The sequence below is a fragment of the Vanessa cardui genome, chromosome 8 (assembly GCF_905220365.1).
Source record: "Vanessa cardui chromosome 8, ilVanCard2.1, whole genome shotgun sequence".
Lineage (NCBI taxonomy): Eukaryota > Metazoa > Arthropoda > Insecta > Lepidoptera > Nymphalidae > Vanessa > Vanessa cardui.
This window is the reverse complement of record NC_061130.1, coordinates 11,418,272-11,444,207: the sequence shown is the minus strand read 5'-3', so window position 1 is coordinate 11,444,207 and position 25,936 is coordinate 11,418,272. Positions and strand designations below refer to the sequence as shown.

The 25,936-nt window shown below is 31.0% G+C and overlaps 1 protein-coding gene across 2 annotated transcripts; it reads left to right on the top strand.

Annotated features, from left to right (window-relative positions):
- The first annotated feature begins 8,048 nt into the window (after positions 1-8,048).
- On the top strand, positions 8,049-25,057 carry LOC124532099 (androgen-dependent TFPI-regulating protein-like). Of its 2 annotated transcripts, none has more exons than XM_047106781.1 (4): positions 8,049-8,072; positions 22,959-23,099; positions 23,453-23,673; positions 24,524-25,057. In XM_047106781.1, exons 1-4 carry the CDS (start codon positions 8,064-8,066, stop codon positions 24,726-24,728), a joined length of 576 nt encoding a protein of 191 aa, XP_046962737.1. In that variant the 5' UTR covers positions 8,049-8,063; the 3' UTR covers positions 24,729-25,057. The 2 variants fall into 2 exon arrangements, with proteins under 2 accessions (XP_046962737.1, XP_046962736.1); XM_047106780.1 differs by lacking the exon at positions 8,049-8,072 and adding an exon at positions 18,992-20,123.
- Positions 25,058-25,936: the final 879 nt, after the last annotated feature.

The following is a 25,936-nucleotide window of genomic DNA, read 5'->3' as shown; positions in this document are numbered from 1 at the left end:
ATTATTTTTATCACTTTTTAGTGCATATTCATTTGTTTTAAAATAGTGTTTTGTTTGAAGTCGGTTATTCTTATTGTTAAAATGTTATTTATGTGACTTCGTAGAAAAAACGTATATGACATATTTTACAAATTAATGTTATCCTAAACATTGTTATAATTAATTTTATTTGATCTCAAGGATCTTTAACTAAAGACAAGGCTGTGTAGTCACATACCTTTGCCTATTTCGAAATTAAATAATACGACAACTAAAAGAAAATTAATACCGGAAATGATCAATTTTTACCTTTGGAATGCATTAAAGAAAAGATTTGTAAAATTATTTTTAAAAAATAAATAGTTTTCAGTCCGAACCATTAATTAAAATTTATATAATATTTTCACATTTATAATTCACTGTCAAGGAAAGTTTTTCTTCAGTTCTTTATATGAAAACAATTTTTTTACATTCCATCCATCCATCCATTCATAATCTGGATGATTGTACCTTTGTTTGCATACTCTTGCGCTCAATAAAATTTCAGGCGGAGTTCCCTAATTCGAAATCATCTTTAGAAAAAGACATCAGTTTCCTAAAATAAATTTATGTTTAAGTATGCTTAGCTCTCAACTTTTACCGTAATGTGTTCTGGCTTACAAGACCATTTTTAAAACATTTCATTAAAAATTAAATAGGTAGAGTACATACCGCAGGTTAATTAGTAAGTAATACTGCGATTAATTGAATATATATTATATTCAGGATGACCAAAATTAATCTTTCATTATTATGACAATTGATATTGTAAATGTACAATTAAAATAGTAAATCATATAAATCAATTCGAGGAGTCAGAAGAAATACCCATAATTATCATTTTGTTCCTTATCTATGTAATATAACGGTACAATTACGTAGTAATTGACGTATCCCGATTGTAATATAGGTATATTTATGTAACTCACTGATTCATATTACACACTCCCGGTGTTGTTTAGATTTTCCACATCGGACACGCGCATGTGTGTCTAACGTGTTAGGTGCATGGTGCGCACGCGCCTCCCACGTGACCCGTTAGCAGGTTATGAATGAATCTTAATATTTTCTGCCCCTCTTGTCACTTATCATTCATGAATAAAACAATGGCGATATTATCATTCTGAATTTGAAGTGGGGTTTCATAAATCGTCAAAGGAAAATAATTTTCCATCGCTATAAGAAAAGTAGCTGCAAAAAATCGGATAGTTTAATTATAAAATCAAGCCTCTACTTTCGAGTTTTTAGGATACAATATATTGTATTTTTATCTAAATGTCTCACTTATGTTTATGAGCTTTCTGTAATTTTCTTTATCAAAACTCTGCCAAACTTCAATGTTTTTTAATAAATTATTAATTACCTACAATATTACCTTTTCCCCCTTAGGAGAGCCTCATCACGCCACGAGTGGAGCACGAAGATAGCACAGGAGGATATGAGCTATATCGATACGATATCGCAGCCGGATTAGAGACTTCTTGTCGAAGATGGCCATTGCAGTGGTATCTGAATGTTACATTAACAATACAATACATTAAATGGAGAAGGTTTGATGAGAGGAAAGAGGAAGCGTATTCCGCCAAGCTGCTCCAATGCGCATTGGTCGAATTTCGTTGAAATTAAACACATGAAGGGTTTCTCAATTCAGTGGTGCTTGCTTGGGGCTAAACCCGGAATAATCGGTTAAAATGCACGCGATCAAACCACGGGGTCATCTCGAATCATAACTGATGAATCTGAAGGTTTCTACAGCGTAAATAAGAATAGGTTGCCAAGGACTGCGACGTTTTGATAAGTAATATGAATGAAGTATTCTGGTCAATCGTTTGTATTGTATATTTTATAATATAAAATCGTACTATAGTCAATGTTAACACATATTTAGAAACAATATTACAGCAATATATATAGTTTTAATATAAAATGTATATTCGTAGCCTTTTTTTTCATGTCATTTCATTTTGATATGATCACATAAACAATGCTTGAGATCCTCATAGTAGCACGAAGTATTACCCAATCCAAGTTTTGCAACTATGGTTGTTAATCTAATGTAAATAGAGAACTAGTTGTCATGCTTATGTTTGTTTGTCACGGGTCTGTAAAGAATTAGAAATACAACCTTGAATTACAACAATTACATAAATTGATTATAAATCACATTGTATTAATTGTTACAAAAGAGTATTTACTTTGTTTAATTTAAAGTTATTTATATTCAGTTAGAGTTTTTTAGTATTTGATAGCCTAGTATCTTGTAAATAATATCTTGTTAAAAATTCGTACCATTTAGCACTAACTTTTAACAAAGTTACTTTAACGTGGAGGTAATTTTATGTATGGGATAAGTCGAGAAGCATAAAATTGACATAAAATTTTACACCAAACATTACAACAACAACAGCCTTTAAATGCCTTGCCTGCTGAGCTAAGGCCTCCTCTCCCTTTTTGTGAGCAAGAGGATTGGAACATATTCCATCAAGCTGTTCCAATGCGGGTTGGTAGAATACACATGTGGCAGAATTTCTATTTAACTTTGCACATGAATTGTTTCCTCACGATGTTTTCCTTTCGTAACACGATATGAATAGTCAAAATAATATGAGTTACAGTGTGTAAATATATGTAGATATATCATATATGTTGGCTATTCTTGTACGACACCGAAAGTAGTCTGACGGTCAAAGTCTTGAACTTATTTCCGCCTTGATATCATTTGCTGTCTGGAGTATAATTTACGATAAAGAACATTTAAAAAACGGCGTGATCAAGTTTTCTAATAATAATAGTATTTAGCACATTAGATTATGTTCGTCATATATTTGAATAATAAATAAAATGTGTGTTTAATAAGAAGGTAAATATTAGAACAATCAATATTATTATACTTTATACTTATTTGTAATTATAACAAGTGTTGTAGAACATTTCATATTGTTAACATTAAATCTTCCATTAAATATTGAAACTGTACACACTTTAGGCTCAAGAGGAACTCAACCATAAAATGATTTAAGATTATTTGCAGTAGTCTGTTTGACTTTGTGTCTGGGGTTAATATAATAACTCTATGGAAAAAAAACTTTATTATTTTTTAGTGAATGGTAATTTTTATTTTATTTTTTAGTGAATGGGAGACAAAAATATTCTATTATATACTAGTCAATTATTTTATAATATTATTTACTCAAGTTAGCTTAACTAAAGCGACTAAACACTGAATACTCATTGGTTTCTTTTTGTGTCATCTGCGTCCATCGACCAATTAAAATTTAGATTGAAATCACATTATTTATTTTTTGATAAATTCAAAATTTTGAATATTTGGCCGTTTTCATTTCAACTAATGATTTTTTTTCTGTAATTTAGTTTAGAACATCCAATGAGTACAAGTCTTTTTTTTGTATTTAATAATGTATAAAATCTAGATTAATGTAACAAAACAACAAAATTTAATAAATAAACCAAACATCCTTTCAATTTATTGAATTTATTAAATTACATTATAAGGAGAAATAAGTGACCCTTTATTACAAAACCAGTTGTGCCCGCGACTTATTATCGAGTTTTTACTATACTTTATTAATTCTGTATTAGGCAGATTTGATGTGATATATTTGGCAGAATAGTGGCATGCGCGAAGGCTGTGCGTGGTACTGGATATTGTAGGTTCAAAGTGAACCTTACTCACTATTATTATTTTATATATCATTATAAAATAAAGGTCGGAAAAAACCGACAGACAGATTTAATAGAGTAAATTATTATGGTATATGTAAACAAACATATGAATTTAGTAAGAGGCGGCTATTTAAATAATACAAACTGACGCTCCAAATTTATTAGATGTATAGATATATCATTATCGCTATCGATATGCAAGATAATGATGTCCTGCTGATCGATTTTGTATACGGTGGTTCTCCAGCGAGAATAGTTTTGCGCAGGATAGTGCTCATATCTATGAGTTATGAGAAGAGAGCTCTAAGTTATAGGGCTTATCTATGTTGTATTTATTTATTTTCTCTGTGTGGTGTACAATAAAGTAAAGTAGTGAACCTCTCTTATAAATCAGTCAATATCCCAGACAGCATCCGTTACGGTCAGAAGGAGTTCAGGTGCAGGATAATGGATTTACATGTTCTCTGAAACACGAGTGTGTAAACACTATTTCTATAATCCCATTTGCTGCTGAGAATTCTGGACTGAAAAAACCCAAAACTTTCTAGATTATTTCAGATAGATTCTAGACGAACGATGCATTCAACATGTGAGGAGATGTTTTATCACATTTTTTCCTTTTTATTAATCCTTCATGGAGTATGATAAGTCCACGAAGCTATACATATTGCCGTCCATAATAAAACCTATTTCATCCTAACTGTCACCCTGATTGATATCTTTACTCTTTGACTTTAAGGTATACTGTCATTTCGTTCATAACTGAACGACTAGGGTTATCGACAAAGCGTAAACGGTACGTCGAAAACCGGTCTTAGATAACAAGAAACGCAGAATGTTCGCGTAAACAACTAATATGCGAAGCGTTTAAGCGCGTCTTACTCTATCAAAATAAAAGGAGAAACCAGTGAGAACCGGGATATACGGGTTTATAATCCACTAAAATCTCCTAGGATAGCGTTCGGTCGCAAGGGCCTTGGGATTATTATTAAACATATTTCGCTAATGTAATAATTTGGAGTAAGCAGTGTTATGCGAGCGGTCCCCCTCAAAAAGGTTTAATGGTCCAAGTCCGCTGGTCTGAGTCCTGAGTCCTGACCGTCATCGCGGAAGGGCCTTCAACTCGTAGCATACATATTACCCTCACCATTGCACTTACATCTGCACTTAAGATATTTACTTTATTATGGTAAGTAATAACACTTTAATACGTAATTTAAACTTAAATCAATAAGTTATTAATAAAATATATAACAGTAGTAAATTAAATAAGTTCTTAAAACAGAATACATTTTTTGCAAAGCCTGTGATTGAAATATGTTTGTTAGGGGTAATATCTAGACGATTTATATGAGCTTATTGTGTTATAGATATGATTTTCGTTATTCTTATGCGTAAATGTAAGTTAAAAGCTTCCCATAAAGCAAGTTTATATTTTTTGATACTCTTAGGATTTTAATGAGAACGTTTTTGTAATTTATGTTAGGCTCGCAGAAAGTTTACCGTCCCAACGCGTTTTGCATTTTAAAATCATCCGCAAAGCTGTTTACCTACAGTAAAAATGATTGACCAAACTAACGTTACCTGACCAGACGAACTAATACCTAATAAAAATCGTGTCATCGATGATTCATTATATTTGACCACAACACGTTGAGGTAATTAAGAAAATCTGTAACACGTTTCGATCTCTAGTCACTTATTAACGATATTTATAGAAAAACTACGTTGTTTGTGTCGAATGAAATTCTGCTACAGGGGTATTCAACTACTTTCTGATTTGCAATTCCACTAACAAATTGTTACTTTATCGCAATCGAATCGAAACTTAATCGTTAGCTTTCTGTCGTTTTCCTATTCGCGTGTGTTATTAGAATAGGTATCGGTATCCAGTATTGTTCTGTTGTAGATGGAGATCGGATCGTAATAGGGTATTTTTGGGTTTTTAAAATAGTACTTCAAAATGTTATATATCCTCATATAAAGCCACAAAAATATATTCTGGCACAATAAACACCCTTTCTTGATCGAAAATGATATTAAAATTTAAACCTTTTTATTCCCGCAAAAAACGCTGTCAATCATTTTGGTGTCGTCACACGTGTATAAATCCATATTCTTAAATGCTTTCTGCTTTTACAAATCTGGTTTGCATTTTAATAAATAAACACGTGCAAATAAAATTAACTTTGTTTTTATTTTTTTAATTTAATTTTAAAGTAAATCCTTGTAATTAAAGTCGATAGATATAGTTTTCTGTTAATAAGTTAACACTGAACTGACCGTATTTGCCGCGCTTACGTCACACTATGGCGGCTCGTGTTTTAAGTCACGTGACATGTAGATTAAAAATTACGACTTTTTAATTTATTATAATAAAGTAATAATGTGCTTTTATGACTCAAAATCAGAAATTCTGAAAAATTCTTTTAAGTTTTATCAACTATCATAGTTTATATATCACCATCGAGAGTACCCTATTGTATTATAAGTTCAGTTAAGTTTTTAAGTTGAGTTTTATTTTTTGAGTAAATGTCGAACTTCGTTAGGAATATAATCGGGAATGTAACCTTTATATGTTAGTAGAATTGACCTTTTAGCAGTATTGTGGTATAAACTCCATATATCTATAAGAACTAATATAGGTTTGCGGACGAGCATATTGGCCACTTGATGGTAAGTGGTCACTACCGCCCATAGACCCCCCAACCATGGGAACTAAGATGGTACGTCCCTTGTGCCTGTAGTTATACTGACTCACTCACCCTTCAAACCAAAATGCAACGATACTAAGTACTGTTGTTTGGCGGTAGAATATCTGATGAATACCTACCCAGATGGGTACAAAGCCCTACCACAACAACGTTCTTTTACACAACACTATTTTAATAAAGCGGAATAACTATATATTAATATTATTTTATATATATGTATTAAAATTATCAAAGTTCGTCGTTGTCAGCGCCATCTAGTTACTGTAAACGGTACTACGGTATTGCGTGAAGGGCAACGTGACTGCATACTGTGATAATAAATAATAATATTATTGTCAAGTACGCGCATTCTTGCCATCTTTGATGTTGTTAAATAAATTGGTTTGTTTACCGATTTATTTTAGAATTTATTTATTCTTTGATTTTCCTGTTGTATAATTAGGGCTTGGCCGCATTATATTGAGTAGATATCTATTTAATAGTGTTTTATCTAGGTAGGCTAACCTATATCCCTTTGGGGTTATAAATATGGTAAAATTTACTTGGCTTTTATTTGGAGATAGGGTTTTCTTAGAGGCTGGTTTTCAAACGTGTAGTCGCTGCTCGTTGATACATCTTTCCTCAGTATTGGTCATCGATGTAATGATATTACCGGGAATATAAGCGGGAAGATAAACCAGTTAGTATGTAACGAATCTTTCGGAATCGGCCGAGAAAGAATAGTATCGTTTATCATACGGAATAAAAGATGAGTAACACTCCGAAACTTATAAGAGAACAAGTTTATGTCGAGAATAAAACGAGAATATATCATTTTCCCTTATGTTGTATCTATTGTGCTGTTACATTTAAAACATCTTGATGAATCCTAAGTCCTTAAACCATTTTTAAATATTGAAACCTTTTTCATTAATTTAAAAATACAGGCACATTACACGCATGCACCCAAAACTATATAAAAAAATAGAAAACAAAAAAAAAAAAACGAAAAAAATGGCTTCTAAATATAAAGAATTAACAGGAATTAATTACGTATATTTTCGTGGTAGAAAGTAGGGTAAGTTTAAATATTTTTAATACAATATGTAAGTTTGAATATTGAATACGACTAGTACATGACAAACAGCATTATTAAGCACAAGAATTATGTCGTTCACGATTAATAGTTTTTTCAGTGATTCTGACAAAATAACCAAACTAAATTACCTTTCTTTATAATGTACCGAATAATATACATAATATATGTGCAATTTATTTTTAATACATATTTTGATAATATCACTTTTCTCTCTCTTTTAATAAAACATATTAATTCGCATCTTGTGAGACATTGAGAAAGAGTGGATATCTGTAGGAGATAAGGGGGGACGTCACGTTGTAACCTCTTGGGGGTCATTTACAATCTTATTACAACTGAAATAGTTACTTATAAGTCTGTTTACCGCTTCCAAGAAATCGTTATATACGGCGGTACATCCAAGTTGAAATGACGAAACGGTGACCACAACTATTAAGTTCTACAAAAAGTACAACAACAAAATTAATGTATACGAACGATGGATATTTTCATTGGTAAATGAATACATATCGTATGTCAGCCTTGATACCGGGAGATTAAATAATAAGGTTCTACCCGTGAGGCTATGGATGCGTGAGGTGAGAGCTTTGCATGTGACATTTAAGACAGCACTGATATATCTGGCAGTTGCACCTAACGATTAGTGTGTGTATGTGTGAGTGTGTGTGTGCTAGGGGTGGTGGGGGTTAAAGGCCTTCAATCCCTAAGGCGAGTTCTACCGAGTCATGAATGAAGGACAGAAAGGGAGTGGCTCTGGATACGTCATATCAACACGATTACGCACTCTCTCTGATTCGTGCTGAGAATACCCATCGCAATGGTTTTAGTGGGTAAGCTTACCAAGGTGAACCAAATGAGATGGTTAGAAATTCTTTTTGTATGTGTTCACTAAGTGAAAAAATAATCCATCTAATTTTCTTTGTTGATTTTTATATTCGAGCTTATTCTCAGATAAAATTTTTAAAATTGACTTCGAATGAAACGAGTAAGGGACGCTGAACTCAATACTGTATCAGAACTAACTGCATATGGTTAAGAAATTATGAGTTCATATTACTCTTAATGTAAGGACAAGTTTCTTATATGATTTATAATTAACAATTAATTTACTCGCTAGTCAGCTGCGAGTTCTATTTACGGCGGAATCGATAACTTGTATGCATCGTCATATTCAATATTGTTCATTGATTTTTATTGAATCTTTTTTGTGTAGACCACTTAGATATCTTCATAATTTTTTGTCCTTATGTCACTCATTGGGTTGTGTGTTGTATAATACAGCAAAATTCACTATAACACTGGAATGAATAGAATGCATTTGTATCTCGACACTACAAGGTTGTTGAAATTTTTAGTGCTAATGGTATCGATGGATGCACTCAAGGCACTTTTCTTTAGCCGGCGTTTATGGCACCCGTCCACGGGTTGAGATGAATACTATCATACTTTGCTGTAAACCACACAGCTATTGATCGGATTCACGGATATGATGGTCGTTTTTATTTAGTCGAGGTTACATTTGTTTTCATTGTATAATTAATATATTATGTTATTATTTTTTTGCACTACATTTTTACTCTTACATTTTTTTTCAATTTGGTTGATAAAAATATATGTTTCCAATCGCTAATGAATAAAAAACTACATTAATGTATAGCTACATCCAAACATATTGAAATTAAATAATATTTAAATGTTATTTAAATATACCCCTACTACTCAATGTTACTTATCTGTTTAAAATCCTTGCGTTACGATTTTGAAATACATAATCGATATTATAATAAATGATTATGTGTCAGTCTAATTATGGTAAAAATATCAAGTTATTTTAATGTATATTTATCGCATAGGTAAAGTAGGGCAAATGGTTCATCTCATGACAAGTAGACACCACACATACATATACAATTTCCAAAAGGAATTGTGATGTTATGTCACATATGCCTGTAGTTACACTGGGTCACTCGTCCTTTAAACCCGAACACAATAACACTAAGTAATGCTGATTGGCGATAAAATGTATGCTTACCCAGCTGTGTTCACACGAAGTCTTACCACCAAGGAAGTACATTGTGAAAGTACCTAGTAAAAGCTATCTTAAGAATATGCTGATTACCATATTATTAATTTACGAAGTTTGTAATTTTATTAACCTGTTGTCATTACAATCGCGCGAAATGATACCAATGAACACTAAGAAGGCTTCGTTTGGAAGATTTTCTTTTTTATTGTCAATTATGTTCTGCTCTATGTATTCCTAATATATATTTTTAATTCGATTTGACGTTAGTCGCTTAAGTTGAAATGTCATTAGATAAAAGGGTCAGTGAGACACAGCGCCGTCGTATTTTGTCGACCGTCTTACGAATAACAAAGTAAAGCTAATTTTATCTGACGCTTACCGCGTATTAATCACACAAAGTGTTAAAGTGCGATGTTTTATATATTAATTGGATATACAATTCAAATGGCTTCGAAAGACTTTTTGTTGAATAAGCTCCATTGTTGTCTCAATTTTCGTTATCGTTATCGTTCGATTAGTCGGCTAAACCTTAGGATATACATCAAAACAATATACTAGGTAGTAGGGCTTAAAAGTACTACAGGAAAATCCGCGACAGTATTCGTCTTTCTTCTAAGGCACATTCATGATAACAGCAAAAAGGGTCGTTTCTCTATAATTCGATGTAAATTCTAATTCAGTGCTCAATTTTCAAATAAGCTTGAAGGCTTGGACTAAAAACAATTTTAATATTCTCGTTTATGACCTACTTGTGTAAAGACTGATAAATGAACGACATCATATAAATTTATGTTAACATTAAATGTCCAACTTCATATTTTCTTGCTGATCGCACTTCTCATTTTCTTCATTATTAAAATGCATCCGTGCGAAGCCGATACTTTATACTAGAATCTAATAAAGGCATTTCTTTGTTAGCGATAACTTTAACAATTTTGATGTCAAATATTTTTTATACAAGAGACATTAAAGCAATGTTAAAATAACATTCGAATAGTTTTATACTTTTAAAAACGTGTGAATGATGTCCAATCAACACGATCTAACATAAAGTAGGTATGTAATATACCTAATAGAGGCAAAACAACTGGTTGCCGTGCTATGCGATATCACAGGACAAAATTAGACTTGTATTGATCTCTGTATGTTTTGATTCAACGAGAGATAACACATAGATTAACTAACAATAATAAAAATAGGAATTACATAAATTAAGATAAATGATTGACGTATTTAAACACGAACATAAATATCGGTCAGTGCATGATCCACAAAGATAGCGGTCAATAGGAACGTGCTCAATATGTGGAGTTTATTATAATTTAATTAGCATGATTTTACTCGTTTGAATCAGATAGAGGCAGATTTAAGTTAGACGCTGTCGTATCTGGACGTTACTATTACGTAATTAAGTTTATTTTACAAATCTCATTTATATGAAAGCTTTGTAATAACAGCACGTGTATAAATAATAACTTATGTGTTGTTTTTCCTTTAGAAATTACATCGTAAATGAATACAGAATACAGAAAGGCGGCTAATTCAAACCCATTAAGCTAAGTATTTAATTGTATAAAATTATATATATGTAGTTAACTACATATTGTACGCCTGATATTATTCAATAGCAAGTTGCAATTTCGTTATATTTTGCCTTAAAATTTTATCTAAATAAAACCGTTGCCAAAAATATTTCTACACCATTTCGTTATTTTTTTTTTATCAATTAATTAATTATTGTCAGGATCAAGAGGAACAAACTTTCTATTTGAAAGAAAATAATTGAAAATTGTAAAGAATAGTGTAAAGTTTGAGATTTAACATCTACTTAAACTAATTTTAAAACGTACAACTTTCATCGGAGGATCTAACAGGCTATTTAACACAGGAATTCCTTTTGTATCATGGGTGATCATTAAGGAAAAAAGAGCTTTAAGAATATTTCTGTCTCCTCCATTTCCAATGGATTGTATGGGTATAATATATTGTGTGGAAGTAGGACATTAATAAAAATACAAATTTGAAAATGTGCTTTTAATAATGGGAATCACTCGGTACAGTGAATTATAAAGATTGCGATCACTTGAGTGAATTCTATAAAAGTATTTAATTTGTGTTGTAAGAAATATGGAATTCGGCTAGTTTAAATAAAAAATAATAAAATGTGTCACAATTAACTAACGTCATCGAATGGTTAGAATTGTACAGAATGGTGAGTGTATGAATAGCAAATACATAAATTCAAACTATATTGTTTAAACGAACGAGGTAATGTACATATGTAACATTACAATTATTTTTTGTAATTTTTTCTTAAAAGTTATGTTTTTGTCATATTTGTTTCTTTGTTTGTTATGTTTTTGACATTCAAATCGCCATTTTTCGATGAACTCGAACTTGAACTTCGTTTTTTTTAATTATACATTTATTTTATTTGTAATAATATGAAATATTTGTAATAAAATGTAGAAAGTTACCTAATGTTCGATGGAAATGCTATTAGTTTATATGGAAATAAAAATCTATTAATATTTAAATAAAATGATGAGTGTGTTTCTATGACTTATTACTGAAAATAATTGCCTATTTATGAATTAATAAGGCTATTTGCGAATTACGACGATCGAATTTAAAAATGCTGTTACCCAAAATTTAAATACTTTATCTGCTATTTATATAAAATTTATTTAAAAAATTACATAAAATAACGTTTCTGACCCAAAAACACATAGTTAATTAGCAATCATTATCCAGCTCAATAATTTTCTCCTTACAGAACACAAATGTCATGTCAATTCCCTTTGGAATCCACCGTGCGTAAGCAAGCATTTCACAAATGTAAAAGTGAAGAAAATGTGATTTTATTTTTTCCTGCGTAAAGCTTGCGTTAAAAAGTTGGCAACACCCTACATAGGTTATCGCGGGCTGTGAGGTTTCCCCTTTAATGTCATTTACTTCAACGGGAGAATCCCACAATAAACAATCGATGTACATACGATACCATGATAAACCGCAGTCGTAGAGCAGTGTTTACATAATAATACAATACAAACAATTTGGAAAAAGTGTTATATAGATAATTATGATGGATAAATATTTATTTTAATTTTATGCAATTATTTTTTTCTTTTGTGAGAAATAATTACCCTTGCTAAGGGCGCCCAAACATTTTTTTTATACGGGGTCCGTCAAGGCACGCTGACTGACGAACATAAACATTATCGTCTTGTAATTTATATTAATTATTAAATTATATCATTTTAAATAATTGTTACAGAAAAACAATGTATATTTCTTGTATCCGACATTACTTGGCGCCAAATACTACGAGATAATTTTATAATTGATAGTTTATAATAATAGCAAACACTATAGTCCCGTCCTTAAAACCTAAACGGTGTTCAAGCTAAATGATTAAAATAATGAAAAAAAAAAAACTTTTTTACGTTTCTCAGATAATTATTTTGTCTTCAACAGGAATCGATCATATTGGTTTCTCTTCTGTATCATTAATCAAAAACACATTATAGATAATATTAAATATACGAGTATAATAGTACATAGTAAGATGATGTGATTTAATTTAATTTGATTTAATCTACCCAAGGTTGAGCAGTTCCTTCTCAAGGCAATTGTTCGGCAAGTGTTCTGTATGTATTTAATTTGTTGTTATTGTATTTAATACAACAACAACAACAACAGCCTGTAAATTTCCCACTGCTGGGCTAAGGCCCCCTCTCCCTTTGAGTTGAAGGTATGGAAGATATTCTACCACGCTGTTCCAATGCGAGTTGGTGGAATACACATGTGGCAGTATTTCTATGAAATTAGGCACATGCAGGTTTTCTCATACTGTTTCCCTTCACCGCCGAGCTCGAGATTAATTATAATCACGAACTAAGCACATGAATATTCAGCGGTGCTTGCCTGGGTTTGAACCCGAAATTATCGGATAGGATGCATGCGTTTTAACCACTGGGCTATCTCGCCTCTCTGTAGTTAATAATGATATAGTAATCGTCCGTGTACGGATATACATGATTGGAAGGGAAACTAATTTATATATTTTATGGCATTGGATACAATTATTTTGTGGTTTTCATGTGCATTTAATGTAAGTCTACAGTGTGATATATCATATACATATGTTACATGTATACATGCATACATAGGAAAAAGATTAAAGTCTAAAAGTACTTACTCATTATATATATGTTTAGATAGGATACACGAGTCCTTTATTTAGAATACCCAGACATAGTGGTTATTTATAAGTATGTATGTCGGGCAAATGGATTAATTATTATCAAGACTTCATTATTTATCACACAGTCTAGTCATTATGATTGTCAGGCAATCTGATTATCAGAGGTAGGTCGTATAAAAAAAATAGATACCGGGAAATTTGTGATATCTCAGGACAATATTCCGATTCAATATTCCGCGATTTTATGGTATCTACCATAAAGTCGCGGAATATTTGGAATGTTATGATCTAATACTTCTAATAGGCTATTTGACTGGTTTTTAAAATCCATTTTATATTATTAAATAGAAGTTAAGGAAAAGTTGTGTTTTTCATTTCTAGTACATATTTGCCGAAAAATATCATATTAAAAATTCCATATTTAAATAGCGCACAAAAACGCTACTTGGACAATATATCGCTGCAATAGGGTCGGTGACGCCACTTTCCTGTATTTTAATCTGTGGTATATATAGTAGAAAAGCAAAGTTTACAAGAAAGTGACTTCATCATAAGCCCGGCAAATTAGGAGCGTTTTGTGTCACGTGACAAACGTTTCAAAAATTCATTTTTATTTATGGTTTTTTGAGTAAATTAAGTATTATTCTCAACTTTCGTTAGTAAATAACCATTTTTAAACTCATAACATACACTGATTACAATAATTCAAAATTTATTTTTCGCATTGTCAAATAGCTTATTCAAGAAGACAATCCGTGTTATGATGCAATGCAACTATGCTCAGTTCAGCTCAGCCATTCATAATCATACAGCAATTGCAAAACGCAGCATCCTCCGGCGCTGCGGGTATACCTAACTACGATTGAAAAAAAAGTGCTCTAGGTCTACGATCGTATTGAGCAGATTGGGTTCTTGGTTAATTTACAATAAGTACGAACTATGTGTTTGTTTATTCAAAATGTTTTGTAGTTTACTTCATTTTAAGTTTCACGCAATTTTTATTTTATGGCGTCACTACCAGTAGCCCAAAAATAAAGTTTCATGGGATAAATATAACCGACTTCCGGACTAACCTATACACGAAATATTAACTCCTAATTCTACCCTTGGCCGTAGAATTTTCAGAAAGACAAAAATATGCCTCTACTTATTTTTTATAAGTAGTCCAAAAATAAAGTTTCATGCTTCTATCTTCAAAAATTTAATGAAGATCCGTCACCTTCATTCCCTCAGGGGTAGAAATTCCAAAATTCCTTCTGGTATCTATTTATATATTAACAAGTCAGGACGTGTTATTTTATTTGTAAAAGTAGTATTCACTCGAGTTGGTTCTCATTGGCTTTGTTGCCGCTATAACTAAAAGTACTTCAAGTACTTTTCAAAGAAACGTCAATAAATGTCTTACGCTTCAAGACTTAGTCATTGGACAAAGGAAGTTTATTGATAGCTCTTATCGTGTCGAACAAACAAAATATTTTACGTTCACTGTCCTTAGCGGATACAATCTGTTCAAGGTTAATTTAATATATCGTAACTATTAATGAGAGTAAATAAAGGGCATTACATAAGGTCATTAAACTTGCTGAATTTGCTCAAAAAAGTATTATTATTGTAATGTGTTATCTGTATAAACATAATATGTAGTAATAAAACAAAGCTATGACTTTATGCGAATGTCAAATCGTAAACAATAGGTTACATTCGGTGGTGATATATATGTAAATATTAGTAACAACTATTTATAAGTAAAAAAGAGTAACTTTAAGTTTTTGAAAAATCATGCCTTTAGAATGAGTATAAGCAATGGTTTAACCGATTTATCAATTTAAAAAAATTAATTTTATATGTAGAAATTTTGATATATTAGATACAAACATATACCCATATTGATATTTCAACAATCTAACATTATAAAATATTTTGTATTAAAAACAAAAACTGGAGGTTCATAATTAATATATTATGTCAAAATTTCTGTGAAAAAAATATCGATTCTGACACTTTTTTCTAATCGAAAACTATCTTGTTGTAACTGCATACTGAATGCTTTTAATGTAAAATATAGCATACATACCACCTTCGATGCATTCGACCACCTCCGTAGTTGAGTAGAGCGTTTTCATGGGTATGCCATTCCGAGGTTCCGGGTTCGATACCTGGCTGAGTCGATGTAGAAAAAGTTCATTAGTTTTCTATGTTGTCTTAGGTCTGGGTGTTTGTGACACCGTCGTTACTTCTGCTTTAACTACTTACATTGGAATCAGAGTAATGTATGCGAATGTTATCCAATATTTATGATATATTTATCTATATATATAAAAATGAATTGCTGTGCGTTAGTCTCGCTAAAACTCGAGAACGGCTGGACCGATTTGGCTAAATTTGGTCTTGAATTATTTGTGGAAGTCCAGGGAAGGTTTAGAAGGTGAGTAAGTATGTCAAAAATGCTAAGAATATAATAAAAACAACAAAATTGTTTTTCCTTAGAAATAGATTTATTAGAGGATTATCATTGATTTTCTATGATTATCGATGTTAGACAATAAAACGTTGATGTTTTAAAATTTATTTTGCATTATTTACATCATCGTTACACCAATTTTTCGATTTTATATGTATAAAAATAAGTGGCATTTTCGATGTCACTTTATAACTCAAGAACGGGCTCACCTATCCTAACCAAATTTTCAGGGGTTGTTCGGACTATTTAGTAGATGGTTTATGTGAAGTTTGCACAAAATCGGTCGAGTGGATCTTCATTTATCACATTTTTTGTAACAAATGAATTCAATAAATGGCGGGTCATTTTGTTAATGGAGATTTTTTAGACGGGGAATTGTACTCTCAAAATAAAAGTAAGTATTAATTAAAAATGAGTACACTGATCTACCAGTTTCAATAGGTAATACCTATATAATTTCAATTTATTATTATCAAAAAAGAAAACGTTTAAACGTACAGTGTGTTTCTAAATATGCAGAAAAAAGTTAGTGCCATGAATTTTTATTCGTATCGATTGATGGTTCGTCCACTAGCACAAAATTATATCTCGAGATAAGGTAAACTATATCATCAGTACATCGTTGACATGCATGCCAAAATAGAAACTGACCGTCTTAATTTTAATCGTTAACAAAGCAAACTTAAGATCCGAAGAATATATTCATTTGCAAGATGCGATAGCGAATGATGCTAATTTAAATGACATCGGGCGATTGACTATATTGCCATCTTCGTTTATTGATTGCCCAAGGCATATGAACGAATATGCACAAGACACAATTTCTTATGTGGTCGACATAATCGTATAATGGTCGATCGGATCTGTTCATTACATTTACATGTAATCCGCAGTGGGATGATATTAAAAACAATTTATTTGAAGAACAGTCGACAACTGATCGTCATGAAATAACAGAACGTGTTTTTCGGCAAAAATTGAAAGCACTTATAGATTTAATTGTAAAATTATGTATATTTGGAGAGGTGCCGTATGTACTCCACTAAATAGCAAAAGAGGGGATTCCCTAATGCAAATGTATTAATTCAGTTCCTTAAAATAACTCCGGATCAAATTGATAACGTTATATCAGCTGAAACTCCAGATCAAACTCTTGATCCAGAGTTATTTCACGTTGTTGTTAAAAATATGGTACATGGTCCATGCGGTGAGCTACATATGAGTTCGTTACATCTATTTCTCGAATTTACTAATTTCTTCCAGTCGCAAAAAAACGCAGATGTTAAACCATTACACGCAGTGAAACTGTGGTCCCATTTTAATATTATCCAATTCTGATGATGGTATCCATATATATTTATAAGTCTTAAATTTGCATTATGCATGTGCGATAATAAATAGGTAAATAACTCAAAATCACGCAAGCAATTTTGATGATTCTTTTTTTAGTAGAAAAGATATACTTCAAGGGTACTGTTATCTGTTAAGGGGTGAATTCTGAGCATGGGATCCAAAGTAACGAAACTCTTCAATTCTGAGGAACACGTTAGCGATACTCGGCGGAATCTTATATGGGTTATTTGGACATTTGAATTACCTTCCGTAACGTGTTCAAGTAATACAAGTCAACAACAACAAGTCATAGTCGAATATGATAATCAATGCAACTCCTAAACAGCTTCAGAGTGCGATAGGTGGGTTATTGTCCTTAGTAAAATTTTAATGTGCTTACGTTCGTTGCTGCATTTTGACATACATTAGCTCTTTTGCAAAGTTTTTTTACTAAGGTCAATTAAATAAATAAATATGAGACAACATCACATGCATTACTCTGATCCCAACGTAAGTAGCTAAAGCACTGTGTTATGGAAAGTCAGAAGTAAATACGGTACCACAAGCACCCAGATCCAAGACAACGTAGAAAACGAATGATAATCTACATCGAATCGAACCCGGGACCGCGGAGTGGCGTACCCATGAAAACCGGTATACACACCACTTGACCACGGAGATCGTCATATTTGGACTCGGTATCAGCTCTTGGCTGGCTTGGTTTTATACGATAATATACTGACTCGATAACAACAACAACAATAACAATAATTGTAACTACATTAATATAATCGTAAATCGACCTTTGAGTACTCTAATGCTTTTCATTTTATTTTACTTAGGAGGACTCTAATAAATATTTTGCATACGCAATTATATTTATTGCTTTTTAGTGCATATTAGTTTGTTTTAAAATATTGTTTTGTTTGAAGTCGATTTTTCTTTTTGTTAAAATTTTAATTTATGTAAGTATCTAATTGTTGTAACGTGACTATTTATGAGCAATATAAACCAGACAATATTTTCAAAATATTATAGGCAACATCACCATAATAAAACTTGACCACCTATATTATTTATCTGTGTTGTATTTAGTGAAATTATATTGATTTGTATTGCAAATGAGTTTCAAATTAAAACTTATGGTATAGCCAGTTTACAATAAATGGTTTTGCAAACTTTATGTTGTAAGGACTTAAGTATAGCGACATGGGAATTTATTACACAACCTCATGATTCCTGTGTCATTGAAAATATAGAAAAAAATATTGATAGTGTCGCTTTTAATGTTAGTATCAGTTATTTATTGTTACTGTTAGATCACCAGTGTCGCTGCATGCAATGGTTTGCTCAACACATTTGGACTATTTAAGTATTTCGATTGTGGCAGTACGAAGTTTGCCGGGTCAGCTAGTTTATTTATAAAATAAAAGATGAATTGAGAATTATAGGTTAATTTTTTTATATACTTTGTCTCTGTATATTTTGAACATATAACAATTTACTCGTGCTTTATGGGTTACAATATCTAGATCCTGTATTCTCGCAACTAATTAACTGGGTTGTGTATAGTTCTGGAGAGTCCTCTGTTATTATTGAGGTGCAATTTACAATCGAACATAATCTACACGTGTCTGGCACTTGATTATCACAATCTCATGAAATAATCTACATTCATAATTTTCAGTGTCTAAATGCCTATTAAGCTTGAAAAGTAGTCGATCGCTTAACACGAATTGATATCGCAAGATTGTAAATAAAAAGCGCGTGTGTTTTTAAATTTTCATTAAAAATTCCGGGCACAATAAGTACGGGCGTAATTTTAATGTAAAATACTTTCCGCTAATACATACCATTTGATTAAATTTTAAAAATAATATCAGTTTAAGTTACTTCAAGTTAACGTAAATGTGCTTTGTAGAGCAAAAATCAAGAGGAAAAACTAACAAAATAGTGCATTCGTTTTGTATTTGAAAAAAACTTAATTTTTTTATTCTACGTCAAATATAGAACATCACACAATTTTGTGTTAAATTAAATGATATCATTGATCGTTGAATCTAGAATGCTTTTAGTTACTGCCCTATTCATTTAATATCAGACTGAGCTACAGTCGTGCGTGGCCGGGCTTAGATTATAAATGGAATCTTTATTGTAATAAACTATATCAACTATGAATCATAAGAAAATAGATACATATTTTAAGCTATTAAACATTGTCAAAGACAAAAATATATAATTAAATAAACACTCGGAAGTAATTGTATTCCTTAACACACACATGCTCATCTTGCTTGAACTAGTGATGAATGTAAATTGATTTGTAAAGGACGGACGGAATCATTTTATGTGCGAATCTGTACCGCGGTGGCAACGCGCTGGATATTGTACAAGTTTAAAGTGAAAAGTAAACAGTAACTAATAAAATGATAAGAAGCAGTGACTTATTATTAAATGTTCGCCTGTGTTACTATGGTGCTGCTATATCGCATCTCGTGTTCGCTGTTATCATGATCATACCGATTGACATGTCACAGGATGAGGACCCAAGAGTCAGTGTTTACTCACGTGTACGGTGGAAATTAATTACATGCTGGTTTAATGTAAGTATTATTAACAAAGCTTTTGTAATTTTGGTAGTTACTGATGGCAAAATTAAATTACGTTTTACAATAATGTTCCAAACTATTTATCTTTTGTTACAATGCTCCGCAACCAACCAATTGCTTTTTTCATGACAGCTAAATTACTTAAAAAAAAAGAAATTGTGTTATATGCCAGTAATAAATGCCATATAGAATAGTATTAATTACAATTGTACAAATTTTATTGATCAATTACTTACAATAATAATATTTGTATATAATAAATTCAATAGTTTCTGTTATAATCATAATATGTTATCATAATGTCATAATTATTTATATAGAATCAAATGACATAACACCGTATGGGAGCGTACTCTCTAACACTATGTAACGAATTATTTTTCAAAAATTTGTTCGCTTCTGAATATGAAATGAGTGCATTCGACATATTTTGTCTTTAAATTACTTTATAAATTAAAACTTACTTAAAAGGCATAATTTTCGTAAATAAGTCGATTCGTTTATTATGTAGTATAGGAACGTGATTATATTCAATCATTACAGTCCCTTTTCCACATGTCGTATACGCAGATTCCATGATTTAGCTTTGGTAATTACGTATGGGGTTTATTTTTATTGACAGTTTATGTTAAGTGAATAAATAAAAATTTTAACAATAAGAAAAGCCGACTTCTAACAAAACACTATTTTAAAACAAATATATATGCACTAACAAGTAATGATAACTAACAAATAAATGCGTATGCAACATAATTTTTAGAGTACTCTTAAGTAGTAGTAAAATAAAATAAAAATTCTAGACTACTTAGAAGTCGATTTACGATTATATAACGTAGTTTTAGTTATTGTTATATTTTGAGCCGGTGTTAGTGTTGTTACTTACATATGTTACTTTGCTACTCCTGAAGATTTATTTAGAATAAAAAAAATAGAAAAAAAATATCATAAAAAAATTATAATATTCATCATAAAACGATTTGATTAAAATATATTATGTAACTTATATCTGTATATGTGTATTATCGCTTTAATACGATGATAACCTTAAACATTTATTTATATATAAATGACATACATTATCAAGTCATACAATAATCCCTTTAAAATAAAAAAATAATATGAACTTGATAACTAATTATCATATACACGTTTCTTTTTATTATTATATGCTCACGTTATTGAATGGATATAGCGAATTAGATTTAGGATTGAAAATTTTAATTGTATTCATATTTTTAGTTTAAATGACCGCTTTGAGAGAATTAAGCGGTTTCTGAGTTAGTAGAGTCTCAACAAATTAACTCGTGATAGAGTAACAGCATGTAAATATATCGCATTGCTGGGCTAGGGCCTCCTTCCCCTTGGATGAGAAGGTTTAATGCTAATTCCACCACGCTGCTTCAATGTCGGTTGGTGGATACACGTGAGGCAGATTTCATTGAAATGCAGGTTTCCTCACCTTTTACTTCACTGTCGAAGATGAGATGACTTGTAAACACAAATTAAATTACAACTACATGGAATCAGGGGCCTAACCGCTTCGATTATTTCAAAGTTTTTTTTTGTTTAACAACTAATTAAACGTGTAATTGGATACTAATAAATCTTAGCAATAATAGTATTTTCAAGCCTTATAAATAATTAACATGCGGTTTTCGTATATCCAAATAAATGATAAAGGTAAGCGAATGACAAAAAAGTATTGACAACATTTTTTTAACATTCAATTCATTCATAGTCAAAAATATTTTTATGTAACCAAAATCAATCTTTTAATTTCAAAAACCTTAACATATATTTCACATCATTATGAACGGATTTCATAATAAAATTGTATTATAAATAGACAAGATCATCGATCCTAGTAATTATTGCCGAAAGCTTGGAACCCCAAGTGCTTACGGAAGACTTCCAGTTTTATTTCGTATATTAATTGGTCTCGAAATTGAAGTGCTTCTTTGAGTTTAAAATCACTATGTATAATACAATTAATTATCTTAATTATTAATTATCTTTAAAAATAATCTTATATTCCATTATTATAATTTTTAAATAAGTTGCAAGTTAAGTTACAAGTACTGAGTGCATAGTATATGAATCATTTTTGTTTTGTTTAGATCAATAGTAACAACCAATAGAATATAATAAATTCAAAGTCAACAATTACAACCTTGGTCGCCACAACTTGTCCTCCCAACACAGTTAGAATACTAATTAATCCTATAAATTATACTGCTTCGATTTGAACCTAGGTGTTCCGTCACGTATTTTTTGACAATTACAAGAGCCATTGTCACTGCTTACGGTCTGACATTGTCTTATATTGTGACGTCAGCGAATGTATAATGTCAACTGATTGACTTTGTCAAAGATTAAAAAAATACGATTTCCTTATTAATATTTTATATAAATAATCTGCCGGTCTACACTACGACTTTTAATATTGTGTTTTTTTATATGTGTAAGCGGACGAGCAAGATGTACCTAATGTTAACTGTTTAAATATTATCTAATCATTTGTTAAATAGCTAATGCATCGCCAGTGCAAACTATAGACATAATAACACTTTAGCTTTCAAGGTTGCCACTTCAAACAAAATCTCAGCAAAACTAAGTATTGGTGTTTGGCCTAATAATATCTGATGAGCGGGTGGTACTCTACCCCGACGGACCATATATCCATATCACCAAGATAAGAAGAAAACTACTTAAATTTATTGGTTTATTACCATAAAATCTTGAAAATTGTTACATCATCAAAGGAACAGGATTATTTATGTATTATTTTTTATTTAATTATTTTCTAAAGTTGATTTTTATCTTTTTCAGTTGATGATGCTGACTTACTTCCCAATAGCTTTCTATTGCGATTTGAAGGAGAAGCGTGGGGAATGGGGTACGAAACGCCTAAAACGTTTGAGAAAGTTTCGAGATTATTTTATGACAAGTATTATATTTCCAACTACGATGGTAAGGATAATAATATTAATTATTAAAAATTGTTTCTTAGTTTCTGGTCGGTTCTTCTCGGTAGAATCTACATTCCGAACTGGTGGTAGCTTCACTTAATATACTTGTTAAATGACGATCCAAAAGTGTTAGTAAAAGCCTACTTCAATGAAGTATATTTTGATTTTGATTACTAAGTTTATGATGTACGAATACGAAACATTAATAAATAAGTAGTTTTGTTTGATTGCTTAAGGCAGAATCTAGGTTGCTAATTTTAATAGTTTAATTTCGTTATGTCATACAACTCAAAAGTGCTTATATATAAGAGCGACCCTACTTAATAAAATTAATTTTGGTCAATTAATTTTTAGTATGCCGATTTTTCTTTCTGGACTCTGTGGATGAAGGACCCAGAATTAATAGCTCCCATGGCCGTATTTAAGTATCTGCCATATTGGGCTCAGCACACGCTGCACACCGTGTCAGGGGTCGCGGTTTTAATGGACATTCTTCTGCTTCCTCGGAGAAGACCAACTAACGTGATACCTGGCCTAGCGCTGATGCTGGCTTTCTGCTCTGTATATGGTTGTGTGTAAGTTTATGTCTTTTATTTTTACGCATTGTACTGTGTTACTTCAATATTATTCGAATGATTAATTAGTGAATCGATCTGTGTCAATGTTTAGCAGAGATCACTTAGCATTATTACTTAAAAGTGCTTGTAAGAATCGTACTCGGGTAAAGTATAGTAACTTGAATGATACTTAAAATTAGACGCTGAGAACGAACTGTTTAACACTTCCACATACGTACATAAAGGTGTGTACATATGTGTCCATAAAGGTATGTACATATAAGGATACATGCATTAATCAAACGTCAATTGGTCATTCGGTCTGTTGATTCAGACTTGGTATATTCAGACGTGGTATGTGAGTAGGGTTGAACTATTTAGGCTTTAGTTTGGCATTAACTAGAATTGTTATTTTTTCGTATCAATGAATCTTATCTACGGTGCAATATTGGATACTCTAAATTTATTTTAGGTTTTGTATATGGTTTGAATATAACGTATAATGGCTAGAGAAGAGGCTAGGTGATTTGCTCATGTTTTATGTTGATAACAAATTAATTTATTGGGGTCCAGATCAAGCGCATTCGGCCAATTAATTAGGCGGAAGCGATGAAGTATCGAATATCGCATCCGCAAGTTCCGAAGCTATCCCTATGCTTCGTGACTTTGTCTATGCCCGAAGACATCTGTCAGTGCCGCTTTGTTTACAGAAATAGCCTATTTAATAATTTACTCATTAACTATCTCTGGGAATCTCTAGTAATCTAGTAATCAGTTTAATTAAAACAATTCAACTGTTTTGTTTTATTATTTAGAAATTCTTGTATCTAAATCTGGTATACTAAATTTTCTTTTTCTTTCCTTACAGACTCTTAATCAGTCAATTCAACGGTGAACCAGTGTACAGCTTGTTTATACTTTTCGGCTGGTTAGAGGTGATAATGTTCGTGGCTATCACAATAACTGTATATATGTTCTTCCATTTTCTTCAGTGGTATATTGTCGAACTAATTTGGGGTAAAACGTATGAAGATAAAAACAAAAACACTCTACAAAAAAGTAAACTTAATTGATAATGGGAGGATTCGAATGATATATGATGATGATGTCTACTTAATTTGTATATACTAATATATAAAATTGATGGTTTGTTTATTCAAACTCGCTTATCTCAGAAACTGTTTTACATTTTTTTGCAAAGGTTTCTATGAGATCGCTCCAAAGATAATCGCTGAACAAAATAACCTCATAATATATATTTTAATTAGAATGTGTAAAATGTATTATATAGTAACTCTAAGTTTATGGAGATCTTTTACTTGAAAAAATCGTTATTTCTATTTTGTTTATTATTATTTTTTAAGAATTTATATTTTGTTTTTATTTATCGGTACGGAAGGAGCCAAGTCAATGTGAGCCTATGTATTAAAAAAGGCTAAAGCCTAATCTCGTAAAGATCGCAAAGAGCAAGTTAATACATAATTATTAACTAATAAGGGAAATACAAACAATGGTATTTATTTAAGATATACTATACTCATAGTATGTATCGTGTATGTGTGATGAAAACTGCGGGTGAAACGGCGGTCACGGGTATTTTTATAAAGGTCTTAACAGTAGTATAATTTTGATATTTATGTATTATATAATTTCTAAGCTTAAATTGCAAATGTTCCAAAAAATAATGTGATTATCCGTCGGCTATCATTATTGTTATTGAAAATCATACAAAAAAATAATTATGTACTTTTATATAGTTGTGCGACATTTTTATAAGTATATAATAAGCTATTAAATTAAATATAATTTAAATATTTGTTATTGTATGCAATTTAAAATGCCTTTATCCTATGGATATTACACAATTTTATATTATAGCAAAATTATATTTTTATGTAAGTTATAGAAATTTATTGTAAACAAAATATCTAAATTTAATTCATACATTGTTATAAGAATATCTCATAATACAAAAAAATAATAGGGTTCAGAAATATACGCAAGGGCAATGTTATCGGTTAATGACACTTTCAGTGATGTCTTGGTGGATCAATGTCGAAAATCGAATACGTATATTTTATTATAACAACAAAATGTACATTATTTGTACGTGTATAAGAGTTAATGATAATTAACTCACTCATCACAACAACTTTAAACGACTTGTTTGGGAAGTACCTATATTGATTTTTTGTTGATAAACGAACAGTAGTCACTTTTCGGTATTGGTAGTTATGAAAGTCAGACATTAAAAAAATGAGAACCTACACGAAAAGCCTAC